The sequence below is a fragment of the Solanum pennellii genome, chromosome 2 (assembly GCF_001406875.1).
Source record: "Solanum pennellii chromosome 2, SPENNV200".
In the NCBI taxonomy this organism is placed as follows: domain Eukaryota; kingdom Viridiplantae; phylum Streptophyta; class Magnoliopsida; order Solanales; family Solanaceae; genus Solanum; species Solanum pennellii.
The window spans coordinates 34,711,211-34,729,820 of record NC_028638.1 but is presented as its reverse complement, the minus strand read 5'-3'; the positions used below and the strand labels follow the sequence as shown (position 1 = coordinate 34,729,820).

The 18,610-nt window shown below is 28.8% G+C and overlaps 1 protein-coding gene across 1 annotated transcript; it reads left to right on the top strand.

Annotated features, from left to right (window-relative positions):
• The first annotated feature begins 3,174 nt into the window (after positions 1 to 3,174).
• Positions 3,175 to 9,292, top strand: LOC107008855 (WD repeat-containing protein 55). Its single transcript, XM_015208055.2, has 15 exons — positions 3,175 to 3,395; positions 3,509 to 3,541; positions 3,645 to 3,709; positions 4,025 to 4,112; positions 4,214 to 4,286; positions 5,232 to 5,338; positions 6,202 to 6,244; positions 6,343 to 6,399; positions 6,672 to 6,748; positions 6,831 to 6,879; positions 7,011 to 7,057; positions 7,149 to 7,222; positions 7,417 to 7,472; positions 7,588 to 7,708; positions 8,757 to 9,292. Exons 1-15 carry the CDS (start codon positions 3,292 to 3,294, stop codon positions 8,825 to 8,827), a joined length of 1,065 nt encoding a protein of 354 aa, XP_015063541.1. The 5' UTR covers positions 3,175 to 3,291; the 3' UTR covers positions 8,828 to 9,292.
• Positions 9,293 to 18,610: the final 9,318 nt, after the last annotated feature.

Genomic DNA, 18,610 nt, shown 5'->3' with positions numbered 1-18,610 from the left:
CTATTATTATTATATGTAATCTTAGTATTTTTCATCTTATTTTCTAAGACTACTATTTTGATAAATGATAAAGTTATTTATTATTATTGTTGTGAACTTTTCATTATTTCCCCAACATGAATTTTATCTAATAAAAGATTAGGTCGTCAATATAATATATATTTTGTTTTCAAGTAATGTTGCAATGTCAATGAGTCTTGTTTGTATATTTTGGTTGTTATGCGATGATACAAACACCAATAACATTAATATATTTATAAAAAAGAATAGAGACATTCTTTTATACAACATATTAATCCAGATTATTACACAACTAATGAACAATGACCTAAAAATATTTGGATTACAATCAAATTTTAAACCACACGCTATTTTCACGATCGTCATATCTAATCTAGGGATTTTCCACCATTGATTTAAGTCATAACTCTCTCTTAAGATAATCGTCGCTGATTAGGTCAAAAAATCTAATTACTAAGTTAGAAAGAGTAATTAACTTACTTTTATGGAAGAATTTCATGAAAAATCCTAGAAAAATGCCCTAGGATACCCTTTCTCTTTCAAAAATGAATATACGAAATAATGAGCGATTTTAGGACTTTTCTAAATTGGCGACTTACCTTACTATAGCGGCCCAACCCAGTGTAGTGACCTCATCATAGTGAGATCCCACCCACTATAGCAACTTGCACGAAAAATAAGAACTCATAAATCTTTCTACATTCGTCATTTCACAACACATCTTAAAACCTTAACGTCCTAAACTAATCTTTTCACGTTGAGTTCGATATCAGAAATTCTACTCTCCCGAATTCACTTAGGGATGGCCCTATAACATCCTTAATGACTTATTTAATAGGAAACTAAATCACGCTTAGACATTTTGTCCAGTTCTTTCCTAGATTGTCATTGATCTCACCTTACTCAAATTTCAAGTCTAACACACAAAGAAAATTGCTTAATTCTTTCACCATTGATTTATTCATAACAATAAAAGGCGATCATTACAAAAGTAGTCCCAACTCTTTTTTTTTAATTGTTGTTGGGACTTCTTTCAGAAAATACGTTGTTTTTATTCTTTTTATGGCTTTGTGTGCATTTTTCGTTTATTATTCTTTTTTCTTATTTGAAAAAATTATACATTATAACTAGGTCTATTAGAAATATTGTTGTTCTTACTATTTTGTTATTGTTTTTTTAAATTTATAATTAAAATATTAAAAAATTATTAAAACAAATCAAGTTTACCAATTGTATATGATTTTCATATCGAATGAAATGAGTTTATCTTGTTAAATATTAATACACACAGTATATTAAAAAAAATATCATTTATGGTATGTAATGAGTATATAATATAAATTTTATGATCAACTTTAACTAATACTATTATTGCTGAAATCAGTTTATACATCAACATTAAATAACATTCTTAAGAAAAATAAAATAGATTGACTTCAATTTAGATGAAGTGTCATTAAAGTGTTTGAAGCGCGTATTTTGTGATCATTTAGAATATCAAATGAGTGTACAACTTGATTACGTCTAACGATTTATTTCTTCGTTACTGAAATTAAAATACATGCGATAAAGGTATAGAAATCTCATTCGTGTAATGATTAAGATCAATTACTTGGTATGTGAATGCATTAGTTGTGAATTAAGATTGTACAATGCCCTAATCACAAGGTTAAGTGAAAGTGTTCTTACTGATTTAGTTTTAAATTTAAATTAAAATTAAGGTTTACTTCAAATGACGTATGTCTCGATTTATAATAATTTTCTTGTCCATTGACTTATCAAATTAAATTTAATGAGTCTTCTTTTCAATGCCTTCAAATTTGCGTCATTTGGAGTCCAGAGTAGCATTGACTTGATATTTCACATTGCAAATTATTTATATTTTAATCAGACATAATAGATTATTTTTTCTATCAAATATTTTTATAATTTATGACACATAATTTATTGTATCAATCTTTTTGTGTACTTGTATTTAATGATGATCATAAAAATCGTGTATGTTTATTTTTATTGTCAATTTGATTAGTATATACTACTTTGAAAAACATAAATCAATTTTTTAAAAACATTGATTAAGAACATATGTTGGTTGATTAAATATATTTTCAATCGCACAATCAAAACGATACATTTATAATTACATTGTAGCAAACAAACAAGTCAATATAATTACTAGGTTGCGCGATTATTATTGTAATAATTACACCAATTTCAATTACTTGGTGGCTTTCACAACAAACCTTAAGTGGTCATTTGATATGGAGTATTAGGAGAAATAATGCATGTAATATATATGATATTATTTAGTAGTATGTTTGATAGAAATTTTCACCAAATGTATAATTAATAATACCATGAGATTAATCTGCGTATAGATGAAAATATCTTTCAAATTCTTTTAATCATTTTATTTTTTTTTGATTTTATATTTTATATATCTACTAGTAAATTTATTTAACAAATTAGCCTACAAAATTTATTATTTAGAGAGAGCTATTTAATTTATTGCTAAATAAATTCAAAGCAAATAAATCACCACATGACATTTGAGATATTAACTAAATATATTATTTAGTGGTGTATATGTGATTTTCTAATTATTTATATTTTGAACCATTTATAAAATTACATTACATATTAAATTACAATATGCAAATTTTATGAGTAAACATAGATTATTTAATTTATTCGATTTTACTAGCGTTGATCATCTTTTCGATTTTCGAAGTAAATGATCTATCTTTTTTTCAAATTGAAAATTAATATTTTGTAAATGATCAATTTATTAAGATGACAATTATTTACCCTTAAATAATCCATTCAAGTGAGAAATAGCAAAGATGATAATAAAATTATTTTACTCCTAAGTATTTAGAAGGCCACAAAAAATTAGTATTGTCCGATAATTATTTTTCTTGATCCAATTATATAAAATAAAAAATCTCATAATAATTTAAAAATATAACTGAAAAGATATTTTTTTGTAAAGTTTTAATCTGAACAAACATGTGAGAAGTAATAAACCAAGAGCACTTTATAAAAAATAAATTTCGCATCACTAATCCTTATACCAAACTACCCGTAAGTATTATACAAATATTTCTTTCTCTAACAAAAAAAAATTGTTAAGTATTATACAAATATTTCTTTCTATAACAAAAAAAAAATTGTTTTCTCCTGTCCAAACAAGTCCCTGAAATTAGGGTTTAAGAGCAAAGACGTGAAAAATCCTACACTAGCCTAAGCCTAAACCCTTGTCAGGTAAGTATGGCTGCCGTGGAGATAGACCTTGGAAAGCTTCCATTTGACATTGATTTTCATCCCTCCGATCACCTTGTTGCTGCTGGACTCATCACCGGCGACCTTCTCTTGTAACTATTCTTTTTGTTTTTCCCGGAGTTGTAGTTTATTGATTGATTGGCTTTGATGTGTTAAGCTGCTCCAAACAAAAGAAAAATTAATGAACTTTATCTGTCTCATGCAGGTACCGTTACAATGCTGATTCTCCGGCTCAGAAGTACTGATAAATTTTCCCTTTTTTTCTTCTGTCAGTTAATTTTGGGTGGTTTTAGTTAATGGATTATTCTGAATTGTGCAATTAAATATTGGTTCAATTATAGGTTGTTGGAAGTAAAAGCTCATTGTGAATCATGTAGAACTGTCCGGTTTATCAACGAGGGCCGTGGTAATATATTCAAACATACCCTGTTGTTCTCTTTTAGTTGCCTGTGATTTGAATAAATATTTCTGTATTTACTATTGTGCTAATTGACACCCTTTATAAGTTTGTACGTGAAGAAATAGTAAAGTGAACTAGAGAGCTTTCCTATACATTGACTTAGTAAACAAAAGATCAAGGATTTCTATCGGTGGGATTATGTCCTCTTGAGACAGATTTTGTTTTTGATTCTATTATTTCCATTAGTTTCTTTTTCTTCTTGCTTCAATTTAGTGATATATTGCTAATTTGATTTGTTTCTTGAATCGAATTCATGTGCAGCAATTGTGACGGGATCTCCAGATTGTTCTATTCTTGCAACAGACATTGAGACTGGCTCAGAAATTGTTCGCCTGGAGAATTCCCATGGGTGAGTGCTATAATTAAGTGTTAGTGAAACAGCTTTGATTTAGGCATTTATTAAAGTATTGCTCGTTAGATGTTCTCAAACAAGTGCCACTCTGGATTCAGGGCTGCTGTTAATCGAATTGTTAATTTGACTGAGTCAAGTATTGCTTCCGGAGACGATGAAGGATGCATTAAGGTAAAGTTGGTGTATTGATTTTTGTTTTCTGACCAAAAAAGGCTTAGATAATTAGAGAATCAGAAGATATAAATCCTTTTGGTTGTATCTTCAAATTTGAATATCTGAAGTAACTAGTGAAATAGTCAACATTCCATGCTTGATAATGTTTTTTTTTTCTTTTTGTTACACTATATTAGATTGCTTCATTTACTACTGTAGAAAATAGCAACAGTTTTGAGGTGCACACTATGCACAAGGGTCGGACACCACCATTATCCTTTTTTAAAAAGGAAGTAGCAAAAGTTGGTCTGCTTTGTGCATTTTCTGGATTCCATCATCATAATTTACTCTGTTTTGTCAGCAACCTTGTAAACCTAGTTCCATGGAACCATACATTTTCTTATTCTGTAAAAAGGAATTTTGAGGAAGTAACAAAACATTGAAGTGTTCAAACCTCAGTTCCTTATTTCTCAATATATAGTGTGTTAATATTGCTCCTTCATGTTCTTCGTTAGAAAATTGCTCCTTCATGTTCTTCATTAAAAAAATTGCCCCTTCATGTTCATGAGGACTGTTGATCACTCTTGCCTTTTCAATTTTCTTTAACTCTTTGGGTGGATTATGAAGACAGACAAAACCACAAGTGTTTTTGCCATAATAATACTTAATAAGTTAATATACAATTTAGAGCTTCTTTGGGGTTTTTGAATGCCTTGTTGAGATTGCAATCAGAATTTTTTTTGCTATAACGGTTTTGTGACTAACAGAAGCTAGAATCATATAATGTTAAAATTCTGCTAAACCTTTATGATGTTGATACTTTTATTCCATGAAACTGATCACATTAGTGGCATCTCCATCACACCATGTATGCTTCATTGTGCCAAGAACCATATCCATAGAGTTCAATTAGGTGTTGGTTCGCCTTTCCAAACAACTTATCTTGGAAGATCTATCTTGCAGGTATGGGATACCAGACAACGCTCATGCTCCCATTCTTTTAATGCACATGAAGAATACATTTCAGACATTACATTTGCAGCTGATTCCATGAAACTATTAGCAACAAGGTATGTAATTGAACCTACGTCTCTCAAAAGCATGCATGTCCTCGGTGCTTGTATAATGTAACTATTTAAGAGAGATCTCCTGAAAAGGGTGAGAACGATCACTCAACCTTTCATCCCCTGCACTACCATCTTGTTTGACTTCTGATCATCTTTACTAGGAAATGACTATGTGACTCTTTTTTCTGGTTTTACCTTTGAATTTAAGTATGTAGTTTTTTGCTGAGCTAGTCACATTTTTAATTATTGGAAAGCAATAAACTAGTCGCCATAGCATTTAAAATTATAGGCGAGGAGGAATGAATTTGAAATCTTCTATTGATTCTGAAGATACCACGTCAATTGATCTTTCTAAAGCGATGAAATGAAAATCAGGACTCTTTTTGTTCTTTTGCCAAGTCAATTATTTCTGTACGTTAATCTAATTTTTAGACAGTTTCTTGGACTGGTTTTAGTTGCTTTTTCATCCTGGACATTTTTTTACAATATTATTCCCAAAAGGTGAAAGGGGTTCCTGATTTAGGGTTTACTTGATGCATTTGAATTTCAGTCATAGTTTATTTAAGATTATTTGAATTGGTTATCCCTGGTTTATGTTTAATTCTAGGGTTAGAGTTCAAGTGCTCCATTATTTATTTTACCAGTGTGCTGCATTTTTCCAAACTCCGGCTTTTGTCTTCTAAACCACCAAAATTTAAGAATGTTGTCTTTTAAGTCAGGAAAGTGATATGCTTTCTCTTTCTTTTGTTATTTTTGGGTTCGTGTGCTGCTAAGTCTGGCTCAGATTAAGCAGCTCAGTCTCATGGGGTTCAAGTTAAGAACTCAGTGTTATTATCCTGAATTGCTAATCTTCTTTTTCTCTATAGTGGCGATGGGTCACTTTCTGTATGCAATTTAAGGAGCAGTAAGGTATTTGTTTTGGTTGCTCTTAAACTAAAAAACTATCATCTTGACATAAGTTCTCTTCACTATAAAAAGTTGATACCATTTCGATATCTCAATTTCAGATCCAAACTCGCTCTGAATTTTCTGAAGAGGAGCTGCTCTCTGTGGTAATTATGAAGGTAATAAATCTTCTACATGTAATATGATGCTCTTTTCCTTTACACTTTCTCTTGTTGAGCTTCGAAGACTTCTTTATAGATGGTTGTTTCTCATCTTATATTGTTTCTTCTTTAGGTTTCTGATCAATTTCTATCCACAAAATACTTTCTCTAGACATGCTTCAAACTCTTATGTTGACTAGATTTACTGTTTCCATTGTGGGAAGTGCCCTTAATACGTACAACTGTTACCTTCTCAAACAAAAGATTTACCTTTCCATTTTTGTCATCAGAATGGTAGAAAAGTAATATGTGGTACTCAATCTGGAACTATGTTACTGTATTCATGGGGATTTTTCAAGGATTGCAGGTATGTCTCCTATTCTCCATTTTGCTTCTTGAACTTTTGTCTGGAGTTAATTCCAATATATTCCATTTCTTGTCATTTTCAGTGATCGCTTTGTTGATCTATCACCGAACTCTATAGATGCATTACTGAAAGTAAGTGTCTGTTATAATTTTTTGTTGATAAGAGTGTCTACTGTAATTTTCTTTCACCAATAATTGAAGTCTGATTCACTTGATAATCATACATTGAAAAATAAAAAAATGTTCTTTTTCTTCTGGATAAGCTTGACGAAGATCGAGTAATAACTGGGTGTGAGAATGGGCTTATCAGGTGAGAGAACTCTCTACTGTGGTATAAGAGTATTTTTCATTTGACAAATGAAAAGCTATTTTCCTTGAACTAATGTTTCATTTTGGTGTAGCCTGGTTGGCATATTACCGAACAAGATCATTCAGCCAATTGGCGAGCACTCAGAATACCCTGTTGAACGTCTTGGTATGACTTTAAGTTGAAATTTTGCAGTCTATTTTTGATGGCTGAATCTTTATATGTTCCAATGTATGGGCTGGACATCGATATACTTCTGTGCTTCACATTTCTATTTGTTAGCATTGCTTAGATATGCATCTTCCAATAATACATACTTATATTGACAAATTTCCTTTATGTGGTACGTTGTCATGTTGCAGCCTTTTCTCATGATAGAAAGTATCTTGGAAGTGCATCACATGACCATTTACTGAAAGTCCGTAAATATCTCTGTTACCTCTTACAGTAGTTCCTTTGAAATTTTCAAGAAGATCATGCATTTTAGGAAGTTGGACCCCACTAATAGCTGTATCACTCTTTTCCATATTTAGTTGTGGGATCTGAATGAGCTGGTGCAAGAATCTGAAGATGGTGTGAAGAATGATTCAAGTGCTGAAGATAGTGATAATGATGGGATGGATGTTGATGATAATATACCAAAATCTTCCAAAGGTATACAATCTTTCACATCTCTGAATGGAGAAGTTATTCTTTCACGTGTGGTAAAGGATATCATTATCATATTTGAATGTGGTTTTACCTTCTCAAATAAAAAAAAAATTGAATGTGGGAGATACAAGGTACAAGGATCGAATGTCTTGTATTCCCAATTATTAATGAGCTTACTTCCCAAGGATTTTGTGTAGATCCCCTTGTCAAAAGTGTTTATATGTGCCATTTTATTGTGAACTATTTGAGTCTCATGGCTCTCGTCTGTGCTACACTATTGAGCTTGGCTCATCTGGTTTCATCATGCCTTTTTCTTTCTATTTCAAATAAAGTAGTATCTCAAGAAGTCTTTATAATGTGAATTTTCTTACAAATTTTTAGATTTGGTTCTAGCTTCCTTGTGTTATGGTGGTTGGGAGAAACCATTATGGATATTATTATTGTTTCATTAATGAATTCAAATAAGACCTCCATTTCACACTGTTCATAGTGATTATCTATAAATATTTAAAAGATTTATAATGTGAAGGCACAAGTACAACTTTTCTAGAGTCTTTACTGTTTGGTTAGTGGATTGTCTGAGGTGATAAATTATTAGTTCATTGACTAATGTTATTTTCAGTATTGTTGTTACATTACTGTTCTTGCTCTGAAGTAGAGTAGGTGAAACTTATAGATGCATCCCTAACATTAGTGAAATATGTTTTCCATGAGTTTGAGAACATGGAATTGCTTCTCAATGTTTTTTGCCCGGTAATTACTTTGTAATCAATTCAGTTTAACTGGTGCAAGGAGCAAGAAACTGCCATTCTTGATGGCCTGTAATAAAACTTATTTCATCAGGTTACTTAGGCCCAACTTTATTTGGTAGACTTATTAACTATAGAATGGTAGGTCTTGTCAGGTACTTGGTGAATCACCCCAACATAAAAACTACTCTCAATCCGTCCCTCACTTGCCCTTCTTTGCGTCTTTTTCCATGCTGTTTATTCCTCTACATTATCCATAAACTTAGTGTACCCCATGACCATTTATTTTGTTCTTTCTGCAGGGAGCAAGAAGAAAAATGTAAATAAAGGGCCAGATCCTGGGAGTTCGAACAATTTCTTTGCAGAACTATGATATGATGTTTCATTGGTCTTGGAAGAGCAGAGTCATGGTTTCATTCCTGCCGTTTTGAGTGCTTACGAACAACCTGGTAAGAAAGGAGGTATAAGTTATATGGTGATGCCCTATTCCCTGCCCCCCTGCAGGGTTTAGGAAGCTGATTGATCGATTCTCTGAGGGTCTTGATGTTTTCGGACTCGTGTATTATACAAGTTTTTGGATACTCCGACGACAAGTATCAATTCTGGTTTTAGGGTCGTGTAATATTGGTGCATTGATTTTTTGGAAGGTTATCTATATTTCATAGTCATGTAGTATAAACACCATTGATCTCTGAGTAAATATTTACTTGGAAACATTCAGACAACTTCGTGTTATTTAGGCACACTAAATTCTCGCTATGCGCAGGTTCAGACGAAAAAACAATTAGGGTCTATTCTATGCATTTTCTCAAGGAATTGTTTGAAATTTCAACGATAATTGGTGAATATCATGCATGCTATAACATTTTAAATATTATGACTCAAGTCTATATTTTAATTTTTAACTATATGATTTAATTTCTATAATTAATGTGAGTTGCTCGGACGACCAAGACAAATCTGGAATTTTGGACCCCTTTTTTTCTCGAGGTTTTCTTACACTTTATGTGAAAGTCTAATGCTTGACCATGGAAAGTATTGATACAATTTGTATTTGAAATTGAAAAACATTCGAATGTTTGTTTTCATTTTCGCGATATTATTTGGGTCAAATTTGTCTTTGTTTTTATTATTATAAAAGTAACCAATTTTGGTTATATTTTAGATTTAGATCATACTTATTTATTTAGGAAAACTATATTCAAACAATGAAATGTTATTTTGTAATAATTAGAATCAAATACAAATCCATTTTTAACTTTTATTTCAAAAATATCAAATAAAGAAAATAATTTGTAATAGTATGTAGTAGCTGTATATATGATCTAATTTATAATATTATGTGACTATTTATTGCGAAATATTATGATATTTTAGAACAAACTTGGTTGTATATTTCAAATAAATTAAGCCAAGATGGATGATTTTGCTAAGTTTTTCAAAATTTGAGAATATTCAAATTATCAAATATTTTTATGCAAAAAAATAAGGTCAAATATAGTTAACACCAATATTATAAATTTTTCTAAAAAAGTAAATAATACTCCCTCTCATTCCTTTTTAGTTATTTTATTTCATTTTTTGAAAGTTAATTTGATTTATTTTCAAAGTTAAATTAAATTATTTAAATTAAAAATTTCGACATTCAAAAACTATATGAAAAATTGCAATTGATTGCATATTAATATAATGAAAAAAGCAATGTAAAATGTTAGCTAATGTACCTATCGCTTCATTTGATTCTAAAAAAGAAAATCATGACAACTAAGAAGGAAGTGCGAAAGTATTTGATTTGTACATTAATAAAGGAATATTGAATTGAACTCTTCTTTTTAGAAAGTAGTTGAAGTTGTACTATTATAATTTTTTAGGCAAAACGTCATGGAGGAAAAGAAAAAGAAATGTAGCTTATCTAAGTTATAATTATAAAAGAAAATAGATGACAAAAAATGTTGTTGGTTGAGAGGATGCATGTGTAATTAATTGTCTTGTGAAAAATACTACTACTACTTATCTTGATTTTAAGTTTATTCTAATGAGATGTCTTCAATATTTCTCCAACATTTTTTAGAAGAAGCATTTTATGGGGGATATTATTTCTTTGTTTTGTATTTGCCAAAGTTCTCATAATAAGGTTTTGAGGTTAACAAATATATGTTTTGTTATTATTGTTTCCTTCATTTCTCCATCTCTATATAACTTTGTTTTTTAGCATTTTAGTTTTATATTTTATGTATTTATATATATTGTAAAATTTTATTGGTAGAAATAATTACTCCGCTTTCTCAAATATTGTGAATCATTAGTTATTATTGCTCATGACTTCTTGTATTTTCTATTATCAATTTTGTAGTATATATTCTACAAGTAAACATAGTTAATGATTACAATATTTTAGAAAACAATTATAGTAAATAAACTTGTTCAACTTAATTTCCAAATAATAATGCCTTCAGATAATATGAAAAATAGAATTTTTAAGGATGAATTTGTGGATTAGTGTTTCTAATTCTATTCACTCATCTAATTATTGTATTTTTCATATTCTTTCTTCTGATTAAAAAAAAATTTACGATCACACGAACCGCGATATGATAAAAATTTATCAATTGAGGTTCAATCTTGGAAGGTTTAAAGAAAACTTTACTGATTGGGGCTATTATAATTCCCATAATTCTTTTGTCTTTTTGATAAAAGAGTATAGTTAAGGGGATTTCTACGTATTTTTTCTCCTAAATATATAAAAAAGTATTTTTTGAATACATATTTATAAATATCATTGCACATTTTTTTTCCTTCTAAATACGATATTTTTTGTATCTTTTTTTTTTAAAAAAATATATAATTGTTTTGATTTGTGTAACTTGAACGAAAAGTCTTTCAAAAGTAACATTCTTATATTCATAGATAGAAATGAGACTTGCATATACTATTTTTTCTTACTACTCAATATTATTAGCGTTTAATTTATTATTACTATCTATTATGATAGAATAGAATGTAACGTAATACTTGTAAACATAAAGAAAAACTATATTCAAATTTTATAGAATTAGATAATTTAAGTATTATTATTTGTGTATCATATCAAAATGGAATAATAAATGACATGTAAAAAACAAACAACCTATTATAATAGATTAAAACAAAGTGATAGAGTATCCCTCTACAATTGGACTAAGATCCTCTCAATATTATTAATATTGCAGTGGTAGGCTCTATATTTTTGTCACTCCATTTTGGACCACTATTGTTATATATTTCTTAAAAAATTACATAATAAAAGAGTGATAATTTTACTATATAATTCTATGAATATAATTAACATAATATTTTAAAAAAATTAATAGAAGAATAACTATAATTAATGATAAAGAATAAATTAGGAACAGTGTCAGAGTCACATTATCATTAGGTCGAACTCCCTTCGGCGAAAAATTATATTATTTTTCTATAGTTAAAATAATTTTTTATGTATATATAGTAGATGTCGAACCCCCTTCGGCTACTTCGTATGTTTTATTTCTTTAGTTTTTGAACCTCCTCACTGATTAGGAACTATGTGTAAAATTATCTATTAATTTCATAAAATGACCAAAAATATTATTAGACATCCCAAAATAGTATAATGAACGACTATTATTAGACGGACAAAGTATATTTTCCAATTTGGCTATTTCTTTATGCTATATATTATATATATATTATCTTGATGATGGGAGAACAGGAGTAATTGAAGGCTGCCTCATAAATACGATTATAAATTAAGCTAGCCAGTAGCCAAGCAAGAATATATGAGCATGCACATGCACGTTTTTATTATATATAAAAATATGTTGGTACAAATTTGAAACTATGGAGATTTTTTTTATTAATTCAACAATCGACTAATAAAAAGCAAAACAATGTACTTGTTCATTGAGCCACTTATTCAAATTTAAAAAATATAAATTTGTGATACATGTCACGTATTTGTTCTTCTCTTATATTTTGTTGATTTTTCTTCTTCTTTGAAACCCAATTTGTTTTTTTTGTTAAATAACAAATAATACAGTTGAAAATTAATCCTTAGAATTACAATATTTATAAAACAAAAATTAATCAGTGACAGTAAATTGAATTGCAAACTATGATATACTTATATCAATAATAGTAAATTCAGTTGAATTTTGTAACCCAGTAACACAGAGAAATGAACTACAATTTGGAATATTAAATGTATAACCAAATATTAATTTTAAAAATTCCCTAACTCTTTAAAGGATTCAAATTTTTTGTGAAATAAGTAGTAATTGTTTATAAAAAAACTTTATTCTTCAACTATTCTACTAATTATCAGACCTGAAAATTTTGTTTGGGATATATGAAATATTTTTTTTTAGGTTAATTGTCATGATTTAAGTCTTGCGGTAATCAATTGAAAAAATTACAGGGGATATTATATTATATAATAGAAACACTCATACTTTTATCCTTTTTTTTCTTTATAAATTCGTATATTTTCTGAACTAAAAAGCAAAAAATCTTTTATTTTTAAAGACTTATTTTTTTTGGTTTCTTTTCTAATTATGAATTCTCTTTAACTGATTAAAAAGAAGGAAATAATTTTCTCGTTTTTAATATCATTTATCAATTAAAATAGAATAGTTGATATACATTTTTAATTGTTAATATCATAACTAATTCATATATAGAAGATCATAATTACTCATCATTAATTTTCGTTCAAAAAAAAATCTTTATAAAATAAAAAATACTTTTATCTCTTAATACTTTTATTGGTTGAAATTACATACGTTAATACTTTTATTGCTTGAACTTTACTGATCGCTCTATACGAATTTTCAATGCAAGATTACGTGGTAAGATTATTGAAGAAAAGGTTGATCATAAATGAGATTTAAGAAATAAAAAATTACTTCCCATTTTCTATTAGTGTTAAAATGATATCTTTTTAAAAAGAAAAGAAACAAGACAAATATTCTTTAAATATAATACTATAATAATTAGGTAATAAAATATCCATGATGTTAACAGTTTGGATAGACAATGTTCAAACATCAATAGAGACGTTTTTAATTAAACTATTAATAGCAAATGTATTTTGAGACCAAACTATTAAGGAAAGACATCATGACTTCGATTCGGGTCATTCAATCTCTCATAGGCAGGATGTTAGTATTATCGAACAATTCTCCTCTCAACACTTATCATTAAGCCAAAAACTATAGCTCATAGTAAATGCACAATCTTATTTTTTAACTAAATCCATCAAGCGAGCGCTATGTTCGATTATGACTCCGACTCAGCCCATCCAACCCTTCGTGGGCATGATATTGACATTACCCAACAACTCTGTCTTGGACTCAATCTCGTTGCATGAGAATCTGAACTTTTACCTTATAAATGAAAATTTCATTTACCCATGTACCTTTTAATCTCCTCATCCATTTTCCATTTCCGTGCTACATTTTTTTTAGAAAAAAAATAAAAGACTTGTTGCATAATTTTCCAATCTCGGCTATGTCTTTATTTTATCATTTGTTGATGGTATTCCCTCCGTCAGGAATTGTTTGTCATGTTGTGTTTATCGAAAGTCAATTTAACTAATTTTTAAAGGTAAATTGGATCACATTAATTCAATATTTTAAATAAAAAAATTAGATATTCTAAAACTATATAAAAAGTACTATAAATTACAATATTTTGCATATTAATATGATGAAAAAATACATCTTAAAATATTAGTCAAAATTTTTATAATTTGACTCTAAAAATAAAAATAATGACAAACAATACCGAACAGAAGAAGTAATAAACAGTGAGCCATCAATGGCGCCAGTCTCGTAAAATTCTAAATATATATTATACTATAAGATAGAGGTAGCCAAAAAAGAAAAATGGCCATGCACGTGAAAATTGACTCATAACTGTTTCATCATGTGTTGTACTAATTTGAAATATATACATAATTTACTCCTCTAATTTATTCCATTAGGGTCCAAATTGTACCACTTTAATGCAACTCTTCCCAAACCAAGAATTTTTAGTCACCATTGGACTAAACAGTTCTTTTCCTTTTTTCTTTTTGGTCTTTTTGCGTGTTTGGAATTATTGTGAGAGAATTATGTTATGTATTTTAGATAATTGACGTTTATACATTACATTAAAAATGAATTTTAGCAGCAATTAGCATTTTTTATAAATATTTTTAAAGGTTTTAGTAACATTAAATCTAATGACACTTAACTAATATCAATAAAGATTTTAATACTCTTTATCAATGTGTCTATTTATTACCGCTAATCATTATTCTTTGTGGTAGTGATACAATCAACATAAAATGTCTGGGTCAGGTGTGGAGGAAAAAAAATATCACTGACCATGTTAATATGAAAATCATAGCCCATTAATATCAATTAAGATTAAGATTAATTAAGTGTTTTAGGATATAATCTTATTGAATTTTCAATTGTTTACGGTAGAGAGTATTTGAAGAAATAGTGTAAGCAATAGCTTTATGTATTTTATTTGGTATATTTTTTTAATTTATTTGTATTAAAGAGTGTATTATTAATATATAAAATTCATTGTATCAGTAATATCAGGAGATTTACTACATGCATTAGCATGGTTAAAAAACTCAATTACCCCTCAATTTTTTTAGAACATATTTTTCACTATATTTGTAAAGTGTATCTTTTTAAATATATATATTCTAAAAATAATTATGCAATGCATATTATATTTATCACACCAAACCAAACAATGCATGATAACTAATAATACAACTATTACTAATACTCTCTCCGTTTAAAAAAGAATGACTCTATTTCCTTTTTAGTCTGTTTAAAAAATAATAACCCTTTTCTTTTTTTGGCAACACTTTAACTTTAACTTTCCACGTGACATGTTTAAGACCACATGATTAAAGGGCATTTGGTATATTTGACAGAACTTTAATTTAGAAACACAAGATTAAAAGTTTTCTTTCTTTTTTTAAATTCTGTTCCAAATCAAACTAGGCCATCCTTTTTGAAACAGAGGAGTATATTTCATTATTTAATATTATTTTTATATATGGTATCAAACAATATTAAATTGTCGATTTCATTAAAGGGTGTACGTTGTGAACATGGCATTGCTATATTGTTGGGATATATACTATTAATCATGTGTTAAGAAATAATATTTATTAGAGAATAAATATTTTCTAAAATTCGATGGACATATATTCGTTTATGGTGTCTATTTACTTATATAGTAGATGATTTAGTCTGTAGAGTTTTAGCTTATACACAGAGGATTAAATCATCGATTCTTATAAGTATAAAGTTTTTGGTTCACAATCTAGGATGGAAATTGGACATGCCATCGGGCACGATTGTAGCACAAGATTATATGTAATTTGTCTTGATTATGGGAACAATATAGTTCCAACTTCTTGTGCTAGTACATTTTGTATGTATTGAACGGGACCGACTAGAGATAGTTGTTTTAGACTGACTGACAAAAACATATTCTCTAAACTATTAAATGTACTTATATTCTTAATCCTTATATAACTATTAAATCTGTATATATTAATTGTCATTTCGATTTATTAAAAGGTGAGATTCTGAGATGGGTCAATATGCCTGGTAAGTTGGATGATAATAATATATATTGGTGAAATAATAAGTCAGTTGATGGAATCCATGTCTATGTTATAGAGATTGATTGATATGCCTTTTTGAGAAACTTATAAGTTTTCATTGTGTCAAATCTTGCAAGTGGATTTATGAATCCGACACATGAAATAAGCTAAGTAGTTCTCTAAAGGAAATTAATCATTAAGTTAAATTCGTCAGTAATTTAATTTATTTATTAGCATCCGAAATCTTAACATGGAGAATTACATAAATGTTTAATAGGGAATTACGAAATAGAGGAGTGTAATTATGAATTTTTAGTGGAATGATTTGTAATTTATTATGGTAAGAATAATTCAATTATTTGGAATTATTTCCATAATAGGAAGCCTCGGTAATAAATTCTGTGGTCCCTATAATGTCATATTTAACTAGAACTCAAAATCATATTTCTATACGAAAAGGAAGAATAATATGGATTTTTTAAGTCCTTTTTGGATTAGGAAGAAATCTCTATAAAATAGGGATTCTTCTAACCTAGAAAGAAAAAAGATGATTAGCGTTTCTATTCAATACTTGCCCACCCAAGTATTGAGATAGTTCGGATGTGACTTGGGATCACTGTAGAAGACCATAGCTATCTTGTAGATTTGCTTGAAAATTTGTCTATCTTGAGGATTCGATTAAAGGTATCCGCTCACGCTTCAAGAGATAATTCTTGAATTAAATTTCATTATGTTTATGTGTTCTAGCATGATATTTATTTTAGCATAAACGGTATTGGTTATCTATTATTCATGTAAATAGTAAAGATCTAAGTATACTTTCGCTGTGCATATATGTGTTCTAACATATATATGTACACAAATGGTGTATATTTTTGGAAGAAAAAAAACAGTGTCCATATATAGTTAGAGTCTTACGTACTGCGATTATCATTGACGACTCAATTAATTCAAAGTCACACCAATTCTTTGAAAGACAAATATTAAATTGATTTTGAGTTAACATATATATCTACTTTATTATGTAATGAATCATGAGTTACTTTTTTTTTTAAATTAGATATTTCGATTTTAAGCTTTGAATGTAAAATGTATTTAGATAAAATTTGTCTTTCTTCAAATGGAGTTCTTGTAATGACCCGAAAGGTCATTCTTATTAAATTTTGATTATTCTTTTAACTTGAGTTAATTAATTAATGAGTAATTGTAGATAATTGACTTAATTGATAATTAATGGGCTAAAGTGATAATTTATTTAACACCTTATAATATTTGATCCATATTTATCAAAAATAAAATACTAGGGTTTGTCACATATAATACATAATTATTTTAATCAGATAAAATAAAGAAAAAGAGAGAAGGGAACAGAAACTCAACATCGGAGATATGGGAGCCGACTCGATCAAATTGCAGGTAGTTGAAGCAACTTTTAATTGCTAAGCTACAAAAGGTGCAAATACTATTATATTAACTTAAATATTTCGGAAATTGAAGTTATCTTTAAAAAAAAAAGTTGCAGTAAGGTAGCGTTCTTTTTGTCCTTTAAATTCATTAATTTTTTTAAATTTTGATGGGATAATGTTTTCTTTCCCACTACTAACTGATAATTCTCAAATGATTTGGGCGTGAGTGGTAATGAATAATGATGCTTGAAATTGATTGTAGGGTTGGTGATTCGACTATTTGAGATTATTCTCATGAAGTGCTCGTATATGGTTTTGTTGTTTCAAAACCTATTCTAGAGTGTAATAATTTGATCTCAAATTTGATGAGTTGATATATACCAAATTAAAATATTAGGTAGTATTATATGAATATTATTAGGATTATCCGATATAGAGGAATTTAGACTTAATCCTAAGCTTGAAATTAAGAACTTAATTATAAATTTAGGTGAGTTATTGGGTCCATTCTAAACATATGGAAACGTGGGTGTTGTTAGTTTTAAAATCTTATAGTGCTCATTTATTTGAATAGATTTCTTTAAGTTGGAAGTTCAACGAAACAGGAAGGCTCAAGTTCTGGGGTGGACTCTCTACTATTTAAGGCAAGTGGATTTCTAAACTCTTGTTAAGTGTATGAAATGCGTGTATTTCCTTGTGGTATATGTTGGGAGTAACGGGATTGGTGATGGGTTGATTTGTCCACATTGATTAATTCTAATGATGAAAAGAATGGGGATAACAAAAGGCAATGTGATTAATTGTTTATGTCTGTTGTGTTGAGAAAGGGTTGAAGGCTTGTTGAATCATTGTTGATGTAACTTCATGTTTGTGTGGTTGTGAACTGTGCAATGTTATGAAAATGGTCATCTCCTCATTATATGTGTGAACTTGTCATCTGCANATTATTCTGAGGCATTGGTTGTGACAAGTGTTATGTGCATTGAGAAAGAATGGGTACTTAAGAGGATGTACCATTTCGAGGGACGTATCGCGCGCCGCGATGGATACTATATTTCGAGGGACGTATCGCGCGCCGCGATGGTTACTATTATCGAGGGTCGTGTCGTGCGCC